The 24,437-nt window shown below is 38.0% G+C and overlaps 3 protein-coding genes and 1 pseudogene across 4 annotated transcripts; 2 read left to right on the top strand and 2 right to left on the bottom strand.

Annotated features, from left to right (window-relative positions):
- Positions 1-468: 468 nt before the first annotated feature.
- LOC133790963 (formin-like protein 11) lies at positions 469-4,375 on the top strand. Its single transcript, XM_062228824.1, has 4 exons — positions 469-2,555; positions 2,635-2,825; positions 3,076-3,311; positions 3,396-4,375. The coding sequence occupies exons 1-4, from the start codon at positions 793-795 to the stop codon at positions 4,128-4,130; spliced, it is 2,925 nt and encodes a 974-aa protein (XP_062084808.1). The 5' UTR covers positions 469-792; the 3' UTR covers positions 4,131-4,375.
- A 620-nt stretch (positions 4,376-4,995) lies between these two features.
- LOC133790962 (heat shock 70 kDa protein BIP1-like) lies at positions 4,996-8,309 on the top strand. Of its 2 annotated transcripts, XM_062228823.1 has the most exons (6): positions 4,996-5,123; positions 5,505-5,772; positions 5,884-6,095; positions 6,186-6,905; positions 6,984-7,221; positions 7,357-8,304. In XM_062228823.1, exons 1-6 carry the CDS (start codon positions 5,072-5,074, stop codon positions 7,844-7,846), a joined length of 1,980 nt encoding a protein of 659 aa, XP_062084807.1. In that variant the 5' UTR covers positions 4,996-5,071; the 3' UTR covers positions 7,847-8,304. The 2 variants fall into 2 exon arrangements, with proteins under 2 accessions (XP_062084807.1, XP_062084806.1); XM_062228822.1 differs by having other exon boundaries at positions 5,884-6,905; positions 7,357-8,309.
- Positions 8,310-8,877: 568 nt separating this feature from the next.
- On the bottom strand, positions 8,878-11,921 carry LOC133791498 (ATP-dependent DNA helicase Q-like SIM; annotated as a pseudogene).
- A 4,050-nt stretch (positions 11,922-15,971) lies between these two features.
- Positions 15,972-17,196, bottom strand: LOC133790961 (uncharacterized). The gene is made up of 2 exons (XM_062228821.1): positions 16,539-17,196; positions 15,972-16,322 (listed from the first exon to the last, which is right to left on the bottom strand). The coding sequence occupies exons 1-2, from the start codon at positions 16,554-16,556 to the stop codon at positions 16,017-16,019; spliced, it is 324 nt and encodes a 107-aa protein (XP_062084805.1). The 5' UTR covers positions 16,557-17,196; the 3' UTR covers positions 15,972-16,016.
- Positions 17,197-24,437: the final 7,241 nt, after the last annotated feature.

Genomic DNA, 24,437 nt, shown 5'->3' with positions numbered 1-24,437 from the left:
TGAAAGAAGTTCACATGAGGAAGAGTTGGATGGAATTTGGCATGGTATGGTCCATATGGGTATGGCCCTTTTTTTTTCTTCTCTTTTTTTATTAATTATGGAGGTTGGAGAATTGAGAAAACTTGTAGGTGTGACCCCCTTCTGAGAGTTAGGCCATACCAATAAAATGGGACCCACCTGGAGGGCAATAGGTTCATTTGTTATGTGATTTATTAAGTGGCTTTGAGCCCCTAAAAGCTTATTTATTCAGCTACAAAAACCCATGACTTTAGTATTTGACATACAACTATTTGTTTAGAGCCTCCTCAAAAAGTTAAGTGACTTAAATGAAATGAGAAAATAAGTGAAAATATTAGTGATGAGTTATGAAAAGCACTAAAGTAGGGAACATGTTGGAATTATCTCATGAACTGAATGAAAGCACTAATATTAAAAACTAAGACAAAAGAATGGGATCAATCGCAATTTAGAATGTAGATAAAAACAGGCACAGTTATGTGATACATGTTAACAGTGTTTTGCAGGAGTGTTAATGGTGGTGTGAAGAGATAAGAGCAGGGGAAGTTAAGAAGGCACTGTACAACTACAACTGCCATGTTCAGGGGTTCCTTGGAGTAGCATTAAAGACTATCTCTCTCTTTCACCTATACCAGCAAAATAAGTTTTACTAAGGAAGGAAAACAATGGACCAAAAAGAAAGAATGAATAAAGAAATATAGAAGTAGCAGATTTATAAGTTGAATATTGGATTGGTGCTTTGATGATTTTTATTTTTCTTGGTTGAATGAGAACATGGGTTCTGTTTCTCAGACACTGCTCATGATTTTCATAATAATCATTTTCATGCCTTTATCATTAAACAGTTGCACCACCACACACAATGCTGATGATGATGCTACTTTGTCAAATGCCTATGCACCAGAGAACTTAAATGTTCATCATCATGGCCTACAGCAGTTCGAAAAGGAAGATGTGATTCTGAATCAGATTGAGAAAGTTTCAGGAAAGGATGAGAATGATGAAGGAGAGCCTAAAAGCTCTTTAGTGGAAAAGTTCAGGGTTTTACTTGGGCTAAGGAGCTTCCACGTGAGAAGAACATCAAATGGTGACCATGGATATTTGTCTCCAGCCCCATCTCCATCACTCTTTGGTGAAGCTGAGGTTCCGGTTCCAGCTCCAGCTCCGGCACTTAGTCCTGCTCCTGTGCATCATATCCATTTGATACCCCACGCTGCAAAACATGGTTTGAACAAATTTCCTCCAGCTCACAAGATTAAAAATGATGATGATGATGATGAAGATGATAAAGGAAGAGTCAAAAGGATTCTTGTTGCTGTTCTAGTCTCAGTAGGAGCTGCCACTTTGGTTTCTATTGTTGGTCTCATGTGGGCTTACAAGAAGTACAGAACAGATCAAAACAAGCCCAAAACAAAAATGTCAGTGTATGGGAAAAAAGGAGGCAGATCCAAGTGTGTGAGTTTCAACAGATCAGCTAGCAAGGTGAGCTTAAATCCTGGTCTTGATCTCTTTTATCTTGATTCATTAGGAAAAGATCTAGAGCAACAACCACATGAGCCTTCTTCTTTTCTAAAGAAAATTTCTGAAACTGGTGTCACATCACCAAATCATAGCATACCAAATGATACTACATTGCCTGCGAGAGAAGTTTCTGTCCAAGAACCAATAACATCTGAATTTGATAACCTCAGTAGTTCTTCCACTAGGGAAATTAAGTCAGTACATGAAGATGCAGGTTCAATCAACCAAGAACATAATTCCCTCACTTTCCCATCTGGGGTTAAAGTTGTTCCTACAGAATGTCATTACTCGGATGATGATGATGATGATGATGATGAATCTTTTCATTCATTTGGAGATTCAAACTCGTCCAATGCCATTCGCCTTTCCAATGCTTCAGTAGGTAGTTTCAGTGATGCATTAGAGAATTTCAACCCAAATGAGTGGAACAAATCTTCTTTAATGTCCCCTCTTGTGAACTTAGCTCAAAACTCTTCTCCATTTCTGGATTTAAAGTCACCAAGCAAAGATGAAAGTGACAAATTACCAACTTCATCATCCTCTTCCATTAATCAAAAGAGTTTAACCCCTCCTCCACCACCTCCACCACCACCTCTGCCTCCCCCACGTGTAAGCTTTCTTTCTTCTCATTTTTCTTCTTGTTCAACTAGAGTTGAGTCTAAAGCTTCAAGCTCTTCCACATTGCCAAACCAATCATCTTCTAAAGAGCCAGAATCTATTTCTGGATTAGACAAAACTATGCAAGTTAAAGAGTTGGCTTCTCCACCTGAGAACCCCTCAAAACCATCAGCAAGTTCACCCGGAATTCCTCCCCCACCATGCCCTCCTCCATTGTTCAAAACTAATAATACATTTTCCAAGGCACCACCTCCTCCACCATCACAATTTGATCAGCTTTCGGCTTTGGGAAAAGATGGAACACCCCTTCCAAAATTGAAGCCTCTGCATTGGGACAAAGTAAGAGCTGTGCCAGATCGTTCCATGGTGTGGGACAAGCTGAGATCAAGTTCATTTGAGTAAGTTATATTATGTTTTTTAACTTAGTTTACCATTTAGTGTTGTGAACTAACTTTGTGTTTGTGAATTGTGAAATAGATTGGATGAGGAAATGATTGAGTCACTTTTCGGATACAGTCTACAAAACTCAATAAAGAATGATGAAGCGAAGAGCAAAACTCCTTCTCCAAGCAAGCATGTTTTGGAGCCAAAGAGATTACAGAACATAACCATACTTTCTAAAGCCCTCAATGTGACTGGTGACCAAGTATGTGAGGCAATATTACAAGGTATTCATAAAATCCTTTAAATTTATGATAGTACCATTAAGTTTACATGATTATGCAGCTTCATTTGTCCATGTAAAAAACTGAAAATCAAAACAAACTGTTGAATTTGTAACTTAATTATAATGCATACATTTACGCAAATACCACAAGTAATACATGACAACATTAACCAATTGTTATTTAGATTTAAAGGGACTTGTAAAGCTTAGTATTCAATGAAATAGTAGTTTAATCAAACAGTGAAAAACAGGGAATGGCTTGCCATTACAACAGCTAGAAGCACTTGTGAAGATGGTACCAACCAAAGATGAAGAAGCGAAGCTCTCTGGCTACGAAGGAGACATCACTGAACTGGGGTCAGCAGAGAAGTTTGTGAAGGCAATACTAACTATACCTTGCGCCTTTCAACGAGTTGAAGCTATGCTTTACAGAGAAACTTTTGAAGACGAAGTGGTTCATCTCAAAAACTCATTTTCAATGCTAGAGGTAACCATGAAGAAACCACAATAATCTCACAAAGCCTACTTGATTTCGTTGTCATTTCACTCAAATATTTTATTACTATGTTAGGAAGCATGCAAGGAACTCAGGTCAAGCAGACTTTTCTTGAAGCTATTAGAAGCTGTACTCAAAACAGGCAACCGTTTGAACGTGGGAACCATAAGAGGTGGCGCCAGGGCTTTCAAGCTCGACGCACTGCTCAAACTGGCCGACGTAAAAGGCACCGATGGTAAGACCACTCTGCTCCATTTCGTCGTCCAGGAGATTATCAGATTAGAAGGAATCAGAGTTTCTGATAGCATAATGGGGAGAATCAACCAGGCTAACAAAACTAGAACTCCAGAAGAGAGAGAAGAAGATTACAGAAGAATGGGACTAGAACTGGTATCTGGCCTTAGTACTGAACTTTACAACGTGAAGAAAACGGCTGCCATTGATTTGGATGTCCTCGCCAGCTCTGTCTCGAACCTATCTGATGAAATGTCTAAACTGAGAAAACTTATTACCGAGGCCTTAAGCATGGATGAGAAAGCTGGTAACTTCATAAACTCCATGAATTCGTTTCTGGGTTTTGCAGAGAAGAGGCTGAAGGAGCTACAGGGAGACGAAGACAGAGTTCTGTCACATGTCAAAGAAATTACAGAGTACTTCCATGGTGATGTGAGTAAAGAAGAAGCCAACCCACTTCGGATATTTGTGATAGTGAGAGACTTTCTGGGCATGTTGGACAATGTATGTAAAGAGCTTCGTAGTTCAAATTCAAAAGCTCACCGTAGTCCGAACCCTCTGTCTCCATTCAAGTAGATGGCTCCATTTTTTGTGCGTTTTATGAGTATGTAATTCTCATCATTAATCAACCAGAATGTATTCTGATTTTGTTTTTGTTTTTGTGTAAAGATTTGAATTTTTTATTTTTTTTAGATTGAATTGTTTGTCAACTTTTAAGTAGTTTGGTATTTCATTTTCGAGCTTTCTTGAGTCGAAGAACAAGTCTTAAATTGTTGTAACTTGTAACCTCTGTAAAAAAAATGATCTTTTATGTTCTACAAGACTTTTTTAGTATAATTTAGTTGGTTTTTACTTAATTATTTTTCGGGTAAAGCCTTGAAAGAATTTTTTAGATGAAACATTATATTCGAAGGAAGAAAAAAACCAACAAAATTTTGTTTAAATTTAATTTAGGTTTCTTGAATTTTGTTGTGTTTTTTGTGAGCAATGCACATTTAATATTTTTTATTTTTATCAAACGACAGAAAAACGTACAATTGTAGATAACGACGAGCAAAAGTTACAAAAAAAAACGACACTAAATCTTTGAAATAAGAAAACAACACGGAGCTAAAACGTTGTCGGGTCGTTCATTCTCGATCCCGCCATTCCTTTCTCTCCTTCTCTTTAAACGTCAAGAATGTTCGGAAACAAACAGTTTTACCCTGCACTTTAGACACGCGTCAATCAACTATTGGATGGTTTACGCGTAAGACCCACAACCTGAATAACTAAATATGCTGACATGGCATAGGAAGACTGGAGAGAACACGTTTTTTCCTTTAAATTTTTACTTTAAAATGACGTGGCACATCATTATTGGTCAGAACACTCTAGTAAACTCCCGGTAAACAAATTGCTCTCAACCTATATATATACCGCTTCAATTTCCTCTCTCGCACAGAAAAACACAGAGAGAGATTTTCAAATTTTGCTTGCGAGAAGAAGAAGACAAGTGAATTTGTCTGAGACCAGCAATGGAAGCGAAGAAGGTGAAAACGTTTTCGTTTTTGTTGCTATTCTTTTCACGTAAGTTTTTCAACATTAATAAATAAGAAGCTAGTTCTTGTTTTTGTTAATTATTAGTTGATGTCATATTTATGGATTCGTTGATTTTGTTTTGGCCTGTATAGTATGATTTGATTAAACTAGACGAGCAGTTCTTGAAATTTATTTGTTGGTTTATTTTTTGCTTGAGACTGGCATTGTATTGATCAGTGTGATTTCAACTGAAACTTGGTTTATTACAGAGCTTCTAATTAAATTATTTTCGATCTGATTTGATTCGTTTATAACTTTGTTTTTAAATGATAATAATTTGGTGTGTTGGTGTAGTTTTAAAATGTTCGTTTGGATTTGAATTTGGAATTGGTTTTTTTTTCCTGAGAAGTCCACCATTTTTGTTGTCAGAATTTATGTTAGGACTGGCAGAACCTAGTGATGATAAGCCTAAGCTTGGAACTGTTATCGGAATCGATCTTGGAACTACGTACTCTTGTGTGGGAATGTACAAGAATGGTCATGTAGAGATAATAGCGAATGATCAAGGCAACAGGATAACCCCTTCCTGGGTCGCATTTACGGATACAGAGCGTCTCATAGGAGAGGCTGCGAAGAATCAAGCGCCTCTCAACTCAGAGCGCACCATTTTTGATGTCAAGCGTCTCATTGGGAGAAAGTAAGTCTTTTATTATGTTTGTTTGCTACACTGGTTTTATGAGTAGTAGTTGTTTTGTGGCTTACATTGGGATTTTTGTAATGGGTTTTGTCTTCGTTGGTATTTTTGCAGGTTTGATGATGCAGATGTTCAGAGGGACATTAAATACTTACCTTATAAGGTGGTGAACAAAGATGGAAAGCCTTACGTACAAGTCAAAGTCAAAGGTGAAACCAAGGTGTTTAGCCCTGAGGAAATAAGCGCTATGGTTTTGGGAAAGATGAAGGAGACGGCTGAGCAGTATTTGGGGCGTCAAATTAAAGACGCCGTCATAACTGTTCCAGGTACAAATTTTGTTGTGCTTATAACTCGATCATTGTATTTTGTTTCGTTTTGTTTTTTAATTGTTAATGGAGTTTTATGTTTGCTTGTAGCTTATTTCAATGATGCGCAAAGGCAGGCGACAAAGGATGCAGGCACCATAGCCGGGCTAAATGTTGCACGAATCATCAATGAACCCACAGCTGCAGCTATTGCCTATGGTCTAAAGGAGAAAGGAGAGAAGAACATTTTGGTCTTTGATCTTGGAGGTGGAACGTTTGATGTCAGCATTTTGACTATCGATCATGGAGTGTTTGAGGTTTTAGCTACAAGTGGAGATACCCATTTGGGTGGAGAGGACTTTGATCACAGAGTGATGGATTATTTCATCAAGTTAATTAAGAAGAAGCATAACAAGGACATTAGCAAGGACAACAAAGCTCTTGGGAAGCTTAGAAAGGAATGTGAAAGAGCTAAGAGAGCTTTGAGTAACCAGCACCAAGTACGAGTTGAAATCGAGTCCCTATTCGATGGAATTGATTTCTCTGAACCATTGACCAGGGCTAAATTTGAGGAACTCAACATGGACTTGTTTAAGAAAACCATGGGGCCGGTGAAAAAGGCTATGGGAGATGCAGGCCTGAAGAAAACTGATATCCATGAGATTGTGCTTGTTGGGGGAAGTACAAGAATTCCCAAGGTCCAGCAACTTTTGAAAGACTTCTTTGATGGGAAAGAACCAAACAAAGGTGTCAATCCTGATGAGGCTGTAGCCTATGGCGCTGCAGTCGAAGGCGGTATCCTTGGCGGCCAAGGCGGAGAGGAAACCAAAGGTATGTCATTCATAATTTAAACTGCCATTATATACGCGCTATTCTTGTATGTACTAAACTTTGTTTGCTAATCCGCAGGTTTGCTTTTACTTGATGTGATTCCTTTGAGTTTGGGTATTGAAACTGCTGGCGGTGTCATGACAAAATTGATTCCCAGAAACACGGTCATTCCTACTAAAAAGTCCCAAGTGTTTACTACTTACCAAGACCACCAAACAACAGTCTCTATCAAGGTATATGAAGGTGAAAGAACCTTGACAAAGGATTGTCGTGAGCTTGGGAGGTTCGATCTGTCTGGCATCGCGCCTGCACCAAGGTATAAATACATATACAAATACATTGTTGCTTTTGACACTTTGATTTGAACATGTACTTAAACAAAATGAAAACTCGAAATACTTTATGAATATTTTCCATGGCCGTTGTCTTATTATATATTCATATTTTTCAGGGGAGTGCCTCAAATTGAAGTTACTTTTGAGGTTGATCAAAATGGGATTCTACAAGTAAGAGCAGAAGACAAGGCAGCGAAGAAGTCAAAATCCATCACAATCAAAAATGAGAAGGGTAGTCTAAGCCAAGAAGAGATTGAGAGAATGGTAAAAGAGGCTGAAGAATTTGCCGAAGAAGATAAGAAGTTAAAAGAGAAGATTGACGCCAGGAACAAGCTTGAAACTTACGTTTACAACATGAAAAGCACTGTAAACGACAAGGACAAGCTTGCTGGTAAGATCGATTCAGATGATAAGGAAATGATCGAGAGCACTCTGAAGGAGGCTCTTGAATGGTTGGATGATAACCAAAATGTTGAGAAAGAAGATTACGATGAGAAACTAAAAGAAGTGGAGGAAGTGTGTAATCCTGTTATTCAAAAAGTTTACCAGAGAAGTGGTGGAGCTTCTTCTTCTTCCGATGAGGACGAGACACACGAGGAGTTGTAGAGAATTGAGTTGCTTGTATTGATGTTAGTATATAGTTTACATCTTATTGTTCTTCTCTTCTCTTCTCGTTAAAGAAGATGTTAGTTTTCAATTTCGTTTGCTTTCAAATCATTCAGTTGACTCTAAATTTTTTTTATGGACATAATTTTGAACATTTTAAGTTCAGCTTCTAGTAAGAACACTTTTGTTACCTACTTACCGTTTTTTGATATATTAAAACGATTAGGACCTAAAATATTGTAACGGGAAATTTTTAAGCTATTTTACTATTCCAAATATATAACTATAATATTTAAATTGTTTGGCCAACGAGATAAAATAATTGGACAGAATATTTTTTTTCTTTTTTTTGACACAATGGGTGTGGGATTATTTAGTTCACACAAGAGTGTAAGTGATATAATTCGACATTGGTTGGATTATTTTATATATGTTTTTTAATCTTTTCATTCTATATAGAGGCAATTAAAAAAGAAGAAATAAAATATTATATGCTATATATTCCTTTTCGAACAATTATTTTTAAATTTTACTTTAGAAACACCTTTACTTTTTTATTGAAATGTCCTTTAATTTCATATCTTTTATTATTTCATGTAGATTCACCTAACACAAAATAAATATTTCATTGCGAAAAAGAAAAAAGATAGCATTCAAATATTCTAGATACAACCCAGTACTACTACTTAGTAGTTCAATTAAATCCTGCATACTAAAACAAATCTCAAGTGGATATCAACACCTAACAGACTATAAATCCTCCCCTTGTCAATTTTTTGAATATTTTGACACCATTTTGACATCTAGTGACTTTTTAAAAATAATTTGGGTTACTTCCCATTTTGACTTCTACAGAAATAAACATGACACAAAGGAATGTTTTATTATTATGTTTTCATTCGCAACTTTTTTTGTCTTCATTAGTGTTTATTGTTGTTGCTGGGCTAAAGACAAATATGAAAGTAATTTATGTTTCAGTTTTGCTCATTTCTTTGACAAACTTGATAAAAACATTTTTGATTTGACATAAATTACCAGCAAATGTCAATAATAATCTTGCTCTTTCAAAAACTTCATAATAGAGGGGTCAACTCTTTACAGTTCACGGTTACAAATTCTCAATAAATCACCTAGACCGAAATGGCTTACCATTTGCTTTGGTGAATTTCGCTGTTATTTTACCTCTAACAGTAGTCATATCAGGAGTATGCTTATTTGAATTTCTTTTCCCCCCTTTTCTTGAACCTCTTAACCCCTTTGTTTTTTTCTGCTTCGTCTTGTGTTGCATCCTCTCCAAACATTGGCGGCGACTCTCAGGTTCAGCCAACCCTTTTCCCCAGTCTGAGAAACTCGAATAAGATTCAGTTTTCCTCATGGATACAAGCATATCTGCTTCAGGGTGAACACAAAAAGTTTGGTCCTCCTTGTATTGCAGAAACTCAAGACCAAGTTCTGTTAGCTCTGGCATTGTTATCTGAACATGGTTCTGACCAAAACAATGCAAACTTATTAAAAACCAGTCAACTAAAGGCAATAACAACATGCTACTCCTAAGACCTTGTACAGAAACTCGAGCCAACACCACAATTTCCTGCCAAATATGGAGATTGGAGTGATAATAAACTTACAGGAAATAATAAAAATGGTATACCTTGTTATATCCCTCTCTGATTAACCCTTTACTTTCCATAATTCAAGCAAGGCCTCGCCACCAGAGCAGATCAGTAGCCATGAATTTTTGAGACTGAATGGACATCATGTGATACCATTTAAAGACGCAAATTAATGTCTAATAATGAACGAATAATTCCAAGTGCAAACAGAGATGGTGCAAAGGAATTAGAGATCTGATACCTGCGACCTAATTTCACTGACAAGCATCCTGAGATCTGGCTTTCCCCTGAATCTTTGTTGTGTACTTGCATCATCAAAGTATGAGGCATCATCAAAAGTTCTACGTCCCTGAAACACAAAACATGTCACTCACGAGATGATCATCTTGGAAAAGTGTAATATGTTCACAAGTCTAGAGCTACATGGCCAAATCCATGAGCAATTCATACATTTAGCAACTTGTTGAAATTTCTAATAATCTACGCAGCTCTATCTATTTGGTTTGTAGCAACTTTAAGATAGACCCAAAGCACGCAAGAATGATTTGAGCATTTATAGTTAATATTAACTGAACCAAATATAAAAAGTTGATTCAACACATTGCATTTATGACAGCAATAATCATACTACTTACGTTATAGGCAGCAATAACCTGCATCAAGATGTCTGCCTCCTCTCTCAAATCCTGTGCTTCGGGAGGTCCATTAACGCACACATCACAAACATATACATATATAAATTTAGTTTAAAAAAAAAAAGATACTCAATGTATTTATGTGACACAATGGCAACCATGACTGCTTTTCTTAAAAAGAAAATATTCCATGATAACGAGAGTCAAGATAGTAGACATGAATATTGTCATAAAAGTACTTTGCAATCCAGAAAACAAGCTTTAATATCACAACTAAAATGAAGATAAAAAACCATACGCACATGAGACACTTCTCATCAGTGAATTTCTCTCCAAAGTATTCCACGAGCTTCTTAGCCCGACAGCATGATGAATTCATTCCATACCTGCAAATTAAGAATGTAATCTACAATATAAACATGTGCATCAATGCACACCACTGGGGTAAAATAATCTTTAGTACAATAATAATTGGGAGAAACATACTAGCATATATAAGGAGAAGAATGAACTATAAACCTGAAACAATCAGACAACATCTTGTATGCTTGTCTTGTCTGCTCAGCAGTTCTCTTACTAGGCAAAAGTGAAGGTACTCTTGATAAGTTTGCAATCAATACTGTTGAGAAGGCCAATAATGAATTGCTGATAGGTTTCATTGAGTACCAACATTCATTTAAATTCAAATGAGTAAAATCCCAATACCCACCTTCCATATCTAAACACTTAAAAACCAAATGCTAGTCCATTAAGGATCAAAAAGAAGTTCAAGAAAAAAAAAATTTAATTTTCAAATATATATCATATTATAAGTAAAATTCGCTAAAAAAATATATAAATAAGAATTAGAACTTTCATTTACTGAAATTCGCAATAAGAAAGTACATTTCACCAAAAACATGAAACATAGACTTGCTTACTACAATCTGCCAACTTTCCGTCTCTTCCAGCACGACCAGCTTCTTGATAGTATGCTTTCAGGCTCTATAGTGCAATTAAATGTTACAAGAAGCTTAAACCAGAAATCATCTGAAAATCTTATGCAACAAAAATTATTTTAATTTTATCTATAAATGAATGGTCATATTTTAGGGGTATTTTGCCTCTTGACATAAATGAAAGTCTACTTATTTCATGTTAGAAATAGAACTAATAATTCATGATTATCATACAACCATAAAGCATAATTACGAAATGAGTGGGACACAACAAACATCAAAAAATAACCAAAAAGAGAATACCTGTGGCCAACCATAGTGGATAATCCTTCAGACATTTAACTTGTCGATCCCCATTCCAAAAGCAATTGTTGCTACAACAACCTAGAGGTGAAGGTAAAGGAAAATATCAAATGAGAAACTATAAATTATAATATTTCGCAAAGTTATAATTCTGGAACTGAAATGAATCTATTAGGAATTAAATTATATAGCATAACTAAGAATTAATGAAAAGAATCATTTTCATAGGGCATAACAGCTGATTAAGAGAATTTTATAGAGAAAGGAAACAAGAAGACACAAAACTATGATTATGGAATGGACTACGTAGTACTATTACAGAATATGAAACTCATATCTCTATTGTGTTTTCTTGAAATTCCTCGTGGACCTGCCTCAAATGTTTTTTCGGCAACTGCAGAAAAAGTAAAGTTGAAAAATTAATTGAATGAAACTAGAACAGACATTTAAGAAACAGTACAGAGACTTGTACTTCAGCAATCATTCACAACTCACAAGTGCATGTTTAAAAAACTATATGCTGTTTAGAAATTAATAATGAATCAACAAAAACATGGCATTAAAACAGATGCAGATTACCAGCCATATTCATATGAGGATATGAAAATATTAGTTATTTCTTGCTAGGAATGAAAATCTATTCAATCCCTGATTCTCTGCACTATAGTGTATCCACACAGAAAACTGTTAGGAACCCAAGAATCAGCAGATAGACATTAATAAGGTAGTGGGGATTGTGGGTTATATTTTGTAATAAAGAATAATTAAGGGGTAATTGGTATTGGGAAGTGTAAGTGCCCATATTAAGTATATTTACATAGGGATGTGGAGATAGAGAGGGCATCCATTGTATGAATCTGAGATTAGGAGAAGTAGCTCTTTGGGGAGAGTGGTGGTCTCTTGAACATTACTGGGTCTATTAGCTATACTATGCTATTTATGTGTTCATTGTTCTAGTAGTATTCTATGTGTTGTGTGTGAATCTATTTGGAACCTAACAAAAACAACGTTCCATATTAAAATATAGTTTTGAAGACTCATAAAAACAATAAAAGCAGACTCATAAAATCAAAGCAAAGATATTTTGGCATTCGTGGCAAAGAATTCTTATGTGCTACAGGGTAAGTTTTGTAGGCTGCCAACAGTAAATTCTTGTGGTATCCCTGAATATAACTTTGCAGACTCATAAGAACAATTCAAGCAAGATGTTTTGGCGTTCATGGCAAATAAATTCCCAAGAGCTACAAGGTTAGTTTTGTAGGCAGTCAATAAATCACATAATTGATGTATGAGGAAAAACATTGACACTACCTATATAATCTACAAAATTATATCCAAGACATACCCTTGCATTATAAGCAGCAGCCTTCACATCATGTCCACATAGAAACTTTGGTGATCAACCGACTCATAGATGAGGAGCTTCTGCGGAGAACTCACCACAAGAAACTCCAGCCGTGGAACTTAAAAGTATCAAAAAATATGTATAATATATGTATAAATATGCAGCACTGAGCAAATTTGAAGAAAATAATTTTCAATAGAAAAAAAATAATAAAGAATATGAACTCGGTAGTACCGATGTTCTTCAGCCCGGCACCACCCCCGTGAGTATCCGCCCATATCGATACCCCCATGGTATCAAAGATGAGGTAGAGAAACTTGTTCGAGAGATGCTGCAATCCGGGGTGATCCAGCCGAGTAACAGTCCCTATTCGAGCCCAATTCTCTTGGTTAAGAAGAAGGATGGTGGATGGCGATTTTGTGTGGATTATAGAGCTCTTAATCGCGCCAGGTACCCGACAAATTTCCCATACCAGTTATTGACGAGTTGATAGACGAGTTGCACGCGGCTCATGTATTTTCGAAGTTAGATTTATGTTCGGGGTACCATCAGATTCGGGTGAGGCCGGAGGACATCCATAAAACTGCCTTTCGAACTCATGAAGGCCACTACGAGTTTGTAGTGATGCCCTTTGGGCTGACCGACGCCCCCGCCACCTTTCAATCTCAGATGAACGATATTTTTCAGCCGCATCTTCGTAAAAGAGTATTGGTCTTCTTCGACGACATCCTCGTCTATAGCCCGGATGAGGAAACTCATGTCAAGGACCTTGAGATAGTGTTACAAACCTTGTCAGACCATCAGTTTTTTGCCAACTTAAAGAAGTGTTGTTTTGGACAGCGACAAGTCGAATATTTGGGACATATTATTTCAGGTGAGGGAGTGGCTGTGGACCCTTCCAAGATTCAATCTATGCTCGATTGGCCGCTGCCAAGAACGATTAAGGAGCTGAGGGGTTTCTTGGTCTCACTGGATATTACAGGAAGTTCGTCAAGAATTATGGGGCCATTGCTAGACCTCTTACTGATCAACTAAAAAAGGATCAGTATGGGTGGACCGAAGAAGCTACTGCTGCCTTTGAAGAACTGAAGAGAACGCTGACCACAGTTCCTGTTTTAGCACTCCCAGATTTCACTAAGCCGTTTGTAGTTGAGACTCATGCTTCGGGGTTTGGGGTAGGGGCTGTTTTGATGCAGGAGGGACGCCCACTGGCGTATTTCAGTCAAGTGCTGAAGCCCAAAGCTCGGCTGAAATCCATCTATGAAAAGGAACTCATGGCCATTGTCCTTGCGGTACTCAAGTGGCGACCTTACCTCCTTGGAAGACGATTTATTGTCCGAACAGACCAAAAGAGTCTCAAATTTTTGTTAGAACAGCGGCTGGTTACTCCTGAACATCAGAAATGGTTGGTAAAATTGTTGGGATTTGATTTTGATATTCAGTACCGCTCCGGGGAAACAAATCGGGCGGCTGATGCTTTATCTAGGGTCAGCCAAGTGGAGTGTTCCTTGTTGACGTCTACTACATGGATGGATTGGGAGCTTGTTAACCGTGAGGTGGCAGCGGACACATTCCTGTCTCGGGTTAAAGCGGATGTAGCGCAAGGTAAAATCATTGCTGGGTTTTCGTTAAACCAACAGCGGCTATTGTATAGGGGTCGTTTAGTTTTATCCGCCACTTCGGCTTTGCTGCCCCATTTCTTACGAGAGTATCACTGCTCGCCCATCGGCGGCCATTCGGGGGAGCTGCAGACTTATCAACGGCTGAAAGGAGATGTGTATTGGGTCGGCATGAAGGCAAGGGTCTTGGAGTTTGTTCGTTCTTGTGATATTTGCCAGCGGAACAAATATTTGGCAATGTCTCCAGGGGGTTTGCTGCAGCCACTATCGCTGCCAGCACAAGTTTGGGAGGAGTTAACTATGGATTTCATAGACGGGCTGCCTAAATCGGAGGGTATAGATACTATATTAGTGGTGGTGGACAGGCTTAGTAAATACAGCCACTTCATAGGCCTTAGACACCCATTTACTGCCAAAACGGTGGCTGAAGTATTTGTTACACATGTGGTAAAGTTGCATGGGGTTCTGCTGTCTATTGTGTCTGACCGTGACAGGATTTTTCTCAGCCATTTTTGGTCTGAATTGTTCAAATTGCAAGGGACGGAACTTCGTCACAGTACTTCCTATCACCCCCAAACAGATGGGCAATCGGAGGTAGTAAATCGATGCCTTGAGACATATCTTCGTTGCTTCGCTTCAAACCGTCCAAAAGCTTGGGCTAAGTGGTTAGCATGGGCTGAGTACTGGTACAATACCACTTATCACTCATCCTTGGGCTGCACTCCGTTCAAGGTTTTATACGGGCGTGACCCCCCACCGTTGATTCGTTATGCAGCAGGTACCACACATGTACTGGCTGTCGACCAGCTGCTTGAGGAGCGAGACTCATTCTTGGACGACTTGAAGATGCACCTGCTGCGAGCACAACAAAAGATGAAGGAAGGAGCTGATGGGTCGTGTAGGAAGGTGGAGTTTGTGGTGGGAGACAAGGTATTCGTTAAATTGCGACCCTACCGACAGAAATCACTGGCCACTAGAAAAAATGAGAAGCTGGCAGCAAGGTATTATGGACCTTTCGCAGTTCTGAAACGCATTGGCAAAGTGGCATACCATCTAGACTTGCCTCCTTCGTCAGCTATCCATCCAGTTTTTCATGTGTCGCAACTCCGAGCTGCTATCGGAACCGCTCATTCGTCCACCACACTTCCACCTACTTTAACATCAGATCTGGAGCTTATTGTGGAACCTGCTGAAGTGCTGAATGTCAGGCAGAATCCCGCTTCTTCAGATCAAGCTGTTGAGGTGCTTATTCGCTGGAAGGATTTGCCTGTTTTCGAAGCTACCTGGGAGAAATTTGAAGCTATCCAAACTCAGTTTCCAGCTTTCAACCTTGAGGACAAGGTTCACAAATTCGGGGGGAGTAATGACAGGCTTGATAAGCCTATGATTCGGTTCACATACACTAGGAGGGGGTCGGGACACAAAGGCCAAGGGTAGGCTGGGTCATTTGATGGTTGACGTGGAGGGTAGTTTGTTAGAGGGGCAAATTGGGTACTGAGTAGCCTATTAGTGGGAAAAGGAAGCTAGTAATTAGTTATGCAAGAATTAAGAGAATTCTAGGCATCATGGAGATCTTTTTCTCTGTGTTTGTATGAAACTCATATTTTCTTTCAATAAAGCTTCAGAATTATTCACTCTTTGGTTATTGTTTTATTGCTTATTATTGTCTGTTCTGGTTTATTGTTTCTAGTTTATTGAATTACTGGGGCAGGTCCTATTAAATACCATCCCAAACATCCACCTCATTTTCCAAGCACTCAATTGGCATTTCTTTTCCCTTTGCATCATTATGCTCTGATGAATATGTTTCATCATATCTATCAGAATAACTATCCTCAACATCAGTCAAATCATTGTCAGAAACCGCTACTGCCTCCAATATTCTAACAGATGAACCACTAAATTCTAGTGGGGATATAATTTGTTTCTTTACTCCAGGTTTTCCCTTTCTTGCATATTGATCAATCAACTCATGGAAAACTTTCTCATAAGATAATGGTGAAGAGGTTCTACTATGTTTTACCTGCAAAACATCAATGGCATGAATGTTATTGATAAATATTTAACAGCCCAGTAGAAATGACCTCGAATTTATCCAACCATACAGTAACATATCCTGGTGAAAATTTAAAGCTCTGAACCCATCTAGAAATTAAACTACTGAAATGAGGGATAAATATGGTGAGAGGGAACTCATGGAAAACCTCCGGTTTGGCCAAAAAAATGAGGTCAGGACAACCTTTGTTTCTTTTGTCATGGACAATGACTTGAGAATGTCTTCTCGAACCTATATTGTGGCAGTAGCAGTTAATGCCATCAGTGGTATACTGAAGTTTAGGAACTTTAAGTTGCTTGCACTGAACTTCTCTCGCAGGACAGACAATCTCCTTGTGGAGATCTTTCCTAAAAATCCTAACTAACCCAACTGTATTAGCTGTCAACTAATCTTGGCAGCCTATATATATGTGTGTGTTGTTGTCTTTCATTTCAAGGAGCGTGAAAAAGAAAGTGTGAAAGAAAGAGGAGAGAAGTTGTATTGAGAGAAAGAGAGAATACAGAGAAAGAGAATTTGAGCTTGTGTATTGTGAGGACTGAGAGAGAAACACAACTGTTAGAAAGTGTTTGAGATTAGAACCTTAGAGAGAGAAAGGTTCTTGGGAGTCCTGAAGTGCTTGTTCTCAACTGTAATTGTATTCAGAGATATTGATGATGATGATAGTGGATCAAACAGGATGTAGGCCAGATTGATCTGGTTCGAACCTGTATAAAAATTCTGGGTGTTCTTCTTTTATTTTTCTGCATTTAACTTTTGATTACTAGCATTTCCTTATAACTAATCTGATATATTAGTTATTGCAATTGTTTATGTAATTGCTGATTAAATTCTAAGAGTCTTGATCACATAAAACATAAGAGTTTTCCTACAATATCAGAGCCAGGTTCCACGATCCAGAGGAGAGATCAAGATTCAAAGCTTCCGCATAAAGAATTGTTCAAGAACAGAATCAAGAAAGTATGTCAACAATGACAAGAAATTCGATGGCACCAATGATTTTGCCTCATGGAGAGAGAGTTTAAAAGGTATCTTAGTGCATCAAAAGGTGGCTAAAGTGCTCGGAGATCAAAAGCTTTTGGCAGAGAAGAAACCAGAAGAAATCGCTGAAATGGAGGAGATGGCTTATTACACGATCATCATGTATCTTTCCAATGGAGTAAGAAGGAAATTAACTTCAGAAAAGACTGCAAAGGGTCTTTGGGACAAGCTGGAACAATTGTACCTAAAGCCATCCATTTCAAACAAAATAAATCTTCTTGAAAGATTATATGGTTTTAGAATGAACTCCTCTACCTCTTTCGATGAAAATATTGATAAATTTAATGAGATTATTGTTGGTTTGGTTAATATTGAACATAAGGTAGATGAAGAAAGTCAAGCAATTATATTGCTCAGATCATTACCAATTGCCTATCAAGAAGTCAAAGCAGCAATAAAATATGGCAAAGATGTGATTGCTTTGGAGGATGTTCTTGGAGCTTTAAAGTCGAAGGAGTTCGAGTTACAACTTGAGAAAGAAACCAGGAAAGATGAGGGTTACTTTGTTCGAGGAAGAAATCAAAAGAGAGGCTCATCCAGAGGAAATCAATCACACCATTCAAGGTCGAAGTCAAGAGGGAAAGACTCAAGACAGTGTTATCACTGTGGGAAAACTGGACATATTAGGAGATTTTGCAATCTGTTAAGAAATCAACAAGGGTCCAGATCAAACCAGGACCAGAGAAGACCAATCTACAATCAATTTCATAATGAAAACAAACACCAGCAAGGAATGAAGTCTCATAATGATTCTGTAGCTGTGGCAGAAACCAAAGATGACTGCTCATCAGGAGGAGAACTTTTCTCAATATCTGAGAAATCAGATATCAAAGAGTTGATCTTTGATTCAGGATGCACTTACCATATGTGTCCTAACTTAGATTTATTTTTTGATTATAAAGAAACTGATGGTGGTAGAGTACTAATGGGGAATGATGTTTCTTGCAGGGTAATTGGTCTAGGAAAGGTGGCAATTCGACAGTTCAATGGAGAGGTGAAAGTGCTCAACAATGTGAGACACATACCCGAATTGAGAAGGAATTTGATATCCTTGGGAGCTCTTGAAGAAGAAGGATATGGCTACAAGTCTTTGAATGGGAACCTAAAGATCACAAAAGGATCTTTACTGGTCCTGAAAGGAAAGAGAGTCAATGGACTGTATGTACTAGAAGGAGAAACTGTAGCCTAAAACATCTGTAGTTAAGACTCATGAAACTGAGATGCATCTGTGGCACCAACGAATGGGGCATATTAGTGAGCAGGGGCTGAGAGAGCTTCACAAGCAAGGGAGCATAGACAAGTTGAAGACTTGTGCATTACCTTTCTGTGAAGCATGTGTATTTGGAAAGCAACACAAGATTAAATTCACAACTGCTACACACAATACAAAGAAGGTTTTGGAGTATGTTCATGCGGATTTGTGAGGGCCAAGTAGAGTTCCGACTCATTCTGGTAAGTTTTATTTCTTATCCATTATAGATGATTTTAGTCGATGTGTTTGGACATATTTGCTTAAGACTAAAGATGAATGTCTAGAGAAGTTTAAAATTTGGAAAAACCAAGTAGAAAATCAAACAAATCTTAAACTTAAGACACTTAGAACTGACAATGGATTAGAATTTATAAATAATGAGTTTGATGATCTATGTAATGAGTATGGAATCACAAGGCACAGAACTGTAGTTAGAACCCCACAACAGAATGGAGTGGCTGAACGCATGAATAGGACCTTATTGAATAAAGTGAGATGTTTGCTTATTAGTTCTGGTCTAGGGAAGTCATATTGGGGAGAGGCTTTAGCAAATGCTAGTTATCTTATAAATAGAAGCCCAAATCGTGTTATACAACTTAAGACCCCATATGAAATGTGGTATGGCAAGCCTCCTAGTCTTAAACACTTGAGAGTTTTTGGTTGTGCAGCATATGCACACCAAACAGAGGACAAACTAGATGCTAGATCCATTAAAGGAATTTTTCTTGGATATCCTTTAGGCACAAAAGGATATAGAATTTGTTTGAATCAAAATGGTAGACCTAAGGTCATAATTTCAAGAAATATAGTGTTTAATGAATATGATTTTCCTCACTTGAAAGCCGAGAAAGGTTGTGATGTTTATGGTGTAGGTGCATTGAAAAAGAATGATGACTTGACTGAGTTTGAGATAAATCTGAAAGGATATGAACCAGAAAATGAGCAAAGCAACGCACCAGGTGAAGATTATACTGAAGATCAATCAGACCAGTGCACAGATTTAACAGGATATCAGCTAGCAAGGGATCGTGTGAGAAGAGAAATTCACCCACCTGCAAGATATGCTGAGGCAGACCTGATAGCCTATGCTTTGGCTATAGTTCAAACAGGTGACGTACCAGAACCATTAAGCATAGAAGAAGCTACTTCAGGAAAATACAAGAAGGAGTGGAATCAAGCTATAAAAGAAGAGATGGACTCTCTGAACAGAAATGACACATGGGAATTGGTGGAAAAACCAGATAACAAGAAGGTGATAGCTTGCAAGTGGATTTTTAAAGTAAAGGAAGGAGTAACACATGAAGAACCAGTGAGATTTAAGGTCAGGTTAGTGGCTAAAGGCTTTACTCAAGTGGAAGGAATTGATTACACTGAGTGTTCTCACCTGTAGTAAAGTATAAAACCATAAGACTGATGTTATCTATGGCTACTCAACAAGATCTGGAGGTAGAGCAGCTAGATGTAAAAACAGCATTTCTAAATGGTTATTTGGAAGAAGAGGTCTACATGCATCAACCACCTGGATTTCAGGTGGAACAAGAGGGAAAGGAGCTTGTATGCAAACTGAAAAGGTCCTTGTATGGCCTTAAACAATCTCCACGGCAATGGAACAAGAGATTCAACAATTATGTCCAGGAAATTGGTTTCACAAGATCAAATTTTGATCACTGCTTGTACTATAAGCATCTTGAGGAATCAACAAGAGTATATTTATTGCTGTATGTAGATGATATGCTCATCATGGGCAAAGACAAAACAGTGATAAAGGGAATCAAAGACAAGCTTAAAGAGGAATTTGAAATGAAAGAGCTCGGGCATGTTAAAAAGATACTTGGGATAGAAGTGACAAGAAACAGAAAAGATGGGATTCTGAATCTTAAACAAGCAAGTTATATTCAGAGGGTACTTCAGAGATTCAACATGCAGGATTCTAAGAGTGTGTCAGTACCTCTAGGAGGACAATTTGTACTTTCAAAAGATCAAAGTCCAAAGACTATTGACGAGACAAAGGAAATGGCAAAAGTCCCTTATGCTATGGCTCTAGGATGTTTAATGTACATCATGGTCAGCACTAGACCAGACATAGCACATGCTCTAAGCATTCTTAGCAGGTTTATGTCCAACCCCGGATTAGAGCATTGGAATGCTCTTAAGTGGTTACTTAGATATCTAAAGGGAACTACTGAGATAGGACTGAGATACAGACAGATGGATCAGAAAGTTACACTTGAAGGTTTTGTAGATGCAGACTATGCAGCAAGTAAGGATACAAGGAGGTCAACTACTTCATATGTATTCACAACAAATGGAGATTTCATATGTTGGAAGTCCCAACTACAGTCAGTGGTGTCACTATCAACAACTGAAGCTGAGTTCATGGCCACCACTGAAGCATTCAAAGAGGCAATATGGTTACAAGGAATCTTAAAGGAGCTGAAACTTCTCAAAGGCAAAGCTATTGTGTACTCAGATAGTCAATCAACGATTCATCTATGCAAGAACCCGGTTTACCATGAGAAAACCAAGCACATCGATATTAGACTATTCTGGATTAGAGAGAAGATTGAAGAGGAAGTAGTTGAGCTGGAAAAGGTGAAGACAGAAGAAAATCCTGCTGACATTGGTACTAAGGTGTTATCTGTAGGCAAATTCAGGCATTGCTTGGATTTGCTTAACCTTAGTAACTAAGCAAGGATTTTATGGTCCACTATCGGAGTCAAAGACAACTTTGCTGAAGCTAGGATTTGAAGAAAAGAGGTGGAATTTGTGGAGATCTTTTCTAAAAATACTAACTAACCCAACTGTATTAGCTGTCAACTAATCTTAGCAGCCTATATATATATGTGTGTTGTTGTCCTTCATTTCAAGGAGCGTGAAAAAGAAAGTGTGAAAGAAAGAGGAGAGAAGTTGTATTGAGAGAAAGAGAGAATACAGAGATTGAGAGAAAGAGAGAATACAGAGAAAGAGAATTTGAGCTTGTGTATTGTGAGGACTGAGAGAGAAACACAACTGTTAGAAAGTGTTTGAGATTAGAACCTTAGAGAGAGAAAGGTTCTTGGGAGTCCTGAAGTGCTTGTTCTCAACTGTAATTGTATTCAGAGATATTGATGATGATGATAGTGGATCAAACAGGATGTAGGCCAGATTGATCTGGTTCGAACCTGTATAAAAATTCTGGGTGTTCTTCTTTTATTTTTTCTGCATTGAACTTTTGATTATTAGCGTTTCCTTATAACTAATCTGATATATTAGTTATTGCAATTGTTTATGTCATTGCTAATTAAATTCTAAGAGTCTTGATCACAGAAAACATAAGAGTTTTCCTACAATGCTGAAATTTTCAACTTACATTCAGCTATTTGTAATAAAACTTCACAATCCAGTAAATACAAGAATGGGTCTTGAGAATGGTCATTTTTTTAATCCATTCAAAGCAAAAGTCACTGTAGAAATGCAAATCTAATAACTATTGTGGTAGAGTGGTAAAGTTAAAAAAAAAACTGAACTTCACAGACCTGGAGTCTGGTCGAAAATCATGACCCCACTTTGAAACACAATGTACTTTCATCAATAGCAAATAAAGCAATTCCACGATTTTCTGCTAATGAGTGAAGTGGTTTTATCAGTCTATACCACAGCAGATTCAAAATTTTAAAAATGAATACAAACTTGTTCGTACCTAAATGACATAAATATATACTATGCTATACATGCCTCTCATAGCTTTAGTTTCAACAGAACTATCAGGCTGGCCAGATCCAAGAAAGCAAGCAGAGACCCCATGTTTTTCCAGTTGTAAGTGAAAGAATGTAATCTCTTGCCTTTCTAATTAGTAACGTCAGATTATATACAATGTACAAAGAGTAATCTTAGCCTAGAAACTAGGAACTGATTAGCTAAGAATATGGACAGATTATCTCCTTAACAAATTAGGAGATAAATACAAATTATATACAAATATAGAATATATGTATCATATATTCTAACACACCCCCGCAGTCGAAACGGGAGGATCTCGAACGCTGAGACTGTCTCGAAAATCTTCAAATAAAATACGAGGTAGGCCCTTCGTAAAAATATCGGCGATTTGATAACGGGAGGGAACATGTAAAACTCGTACTTCGCCCTTAGCGACCTTCTCCCTGACAAAATGAATGTCCATCTCAATATGTTTGGTACGCTGATGTTGTACCGGATTCCCTGATAAGTAAATGGCACTCACATTGTCACAATAAACCAGAGTAGCCTTATGAATAGGAAAATGTAGTTCAAGCAATAAATTTCGGATCCAACAAGAATCAGAAACAACATTAGCTACTCCGCGATACTCAGCCTCAGCACTGGAACGTGACAAAGTTGGTTGTCTTTTGGACGACCAAGATATCAAGTTGTCACCTAGAAAAACACAATAGTCGGAAGTCGAACGTCTAGTATCCGGGCATCCTCCCCAATCAGCATCAGTATAAGAAATGAGTTTATTGATAGAGGATTTATACAAGTGTATACCATAAGATAAAGTACCCTGCAAATAGTGCAAAATACGTTTAAGGGCACTCATATGCTCGCTCCTGGGATCATGCATATGTAAACAAATCTGTTGAACTGCATAAGAGATGTCAGGTCTGGTAAAAGTAAGATACTGTAAGGCACCAGCCAGACTGCGGTACTTGGTGGGATCCTCATATGGTGAATCTGTTGAAACACCCAGTTTTGGTTTGGTGTCAACCGTTGTTGGACAAGAGCTGCAATTAGCCATACCAGCTCTTTCAATGATCTCCGTGGCATACTGTTTTTGAGATAAAAACATACCATTAGCATTGCGGGATACAGCAATCCCCAAAAAGAAGCTTAGAGGACCTAAGTCCTTCATAGCAAACTCGCCACCCAAAAGTGCCATAAAATGCTTCCTCAATCGATCTGATGAAGCTGTAAGAATAATATCATCAACATATAACAAAATATGTCATATCCGAGCCCTGTCTGTAAATAAACAATGAGTTATCAGATTTACTGTGAGAAAAACCAATAGTGGCCACAAAATCTGCAAACCGCTGATACCAGGCCCGCGGAGCCTGTTTTAGGCCATATAGAGATTTCTTTAGTAAACACACATGATCAGGGCGACTTTTGTCGCGGAAACCCATGGGCTGATGCATATAAACTGTCTCATTGAGATAACCATGTAAGAAAGCATTCTTGACATCTAACTGGTGAATAGACCAAGATTTAGAGATAGCAATGCTAAGAACAGTACGAATAGTGGCCGGTTTGACAACCAGACTAAAAGTCTCATCACAATCAACACCCTGCTGTTGAGTTTTCCCATCACCTACAAGACGGGCTTTATGCCGCTCAAAAGAACCATCAAATTTCCGTTTATGGCGAAAAATCCACATGGACCTAATAACATTCACATCAGGTGGCCTAGATACCAATTCCCATGTTTCATTAGCAATAAGAGCATTAAATTCATCTAACATTGCATTGTTCCAATTTGGGTCACGAATAGCACTAATGGGATCTTTAGGTAAGGGAGATATGTTAGTGGAAGTCATGGTAGCAAAGTTGGAAAAATATTTCGAATTTGGTTTGTAGATACCATTTTTCGCTCTTGTTGTCATATGATGGGGAGTTGGTTCTGGCAACGATGTTTGTGAGGGTGTTGGTTGGTCTTGGGTGGGCTGATGGGTTTGTTGTGGGGCTGGCCCAGTTTGCGTGGGGGTAGAAGGGTGCGAAATGGACTGCTGTACGGGTACCTGCAATGTGACAGTACCGTGTGAGATGGGGGGGCC

This window comes from Humulus lupulus, chromosome 7 (assembly GCF_963169125.1).
Source record: "Humulus lupulus chromosome 7, drHumLupu1.1, whole genome shotgun sequence".
NCBI lineage: Eukaryota > Viridiplantae > Streptophyta > Magnoliopsida > Rosales > Cannabaceae > Humulus > Humulus lupulus.
The sequence above is the reverse complement of the archived record's forward strand: the minus strand, read 5'-3'. Positions and strand labels throughout refer to the sequence as shown.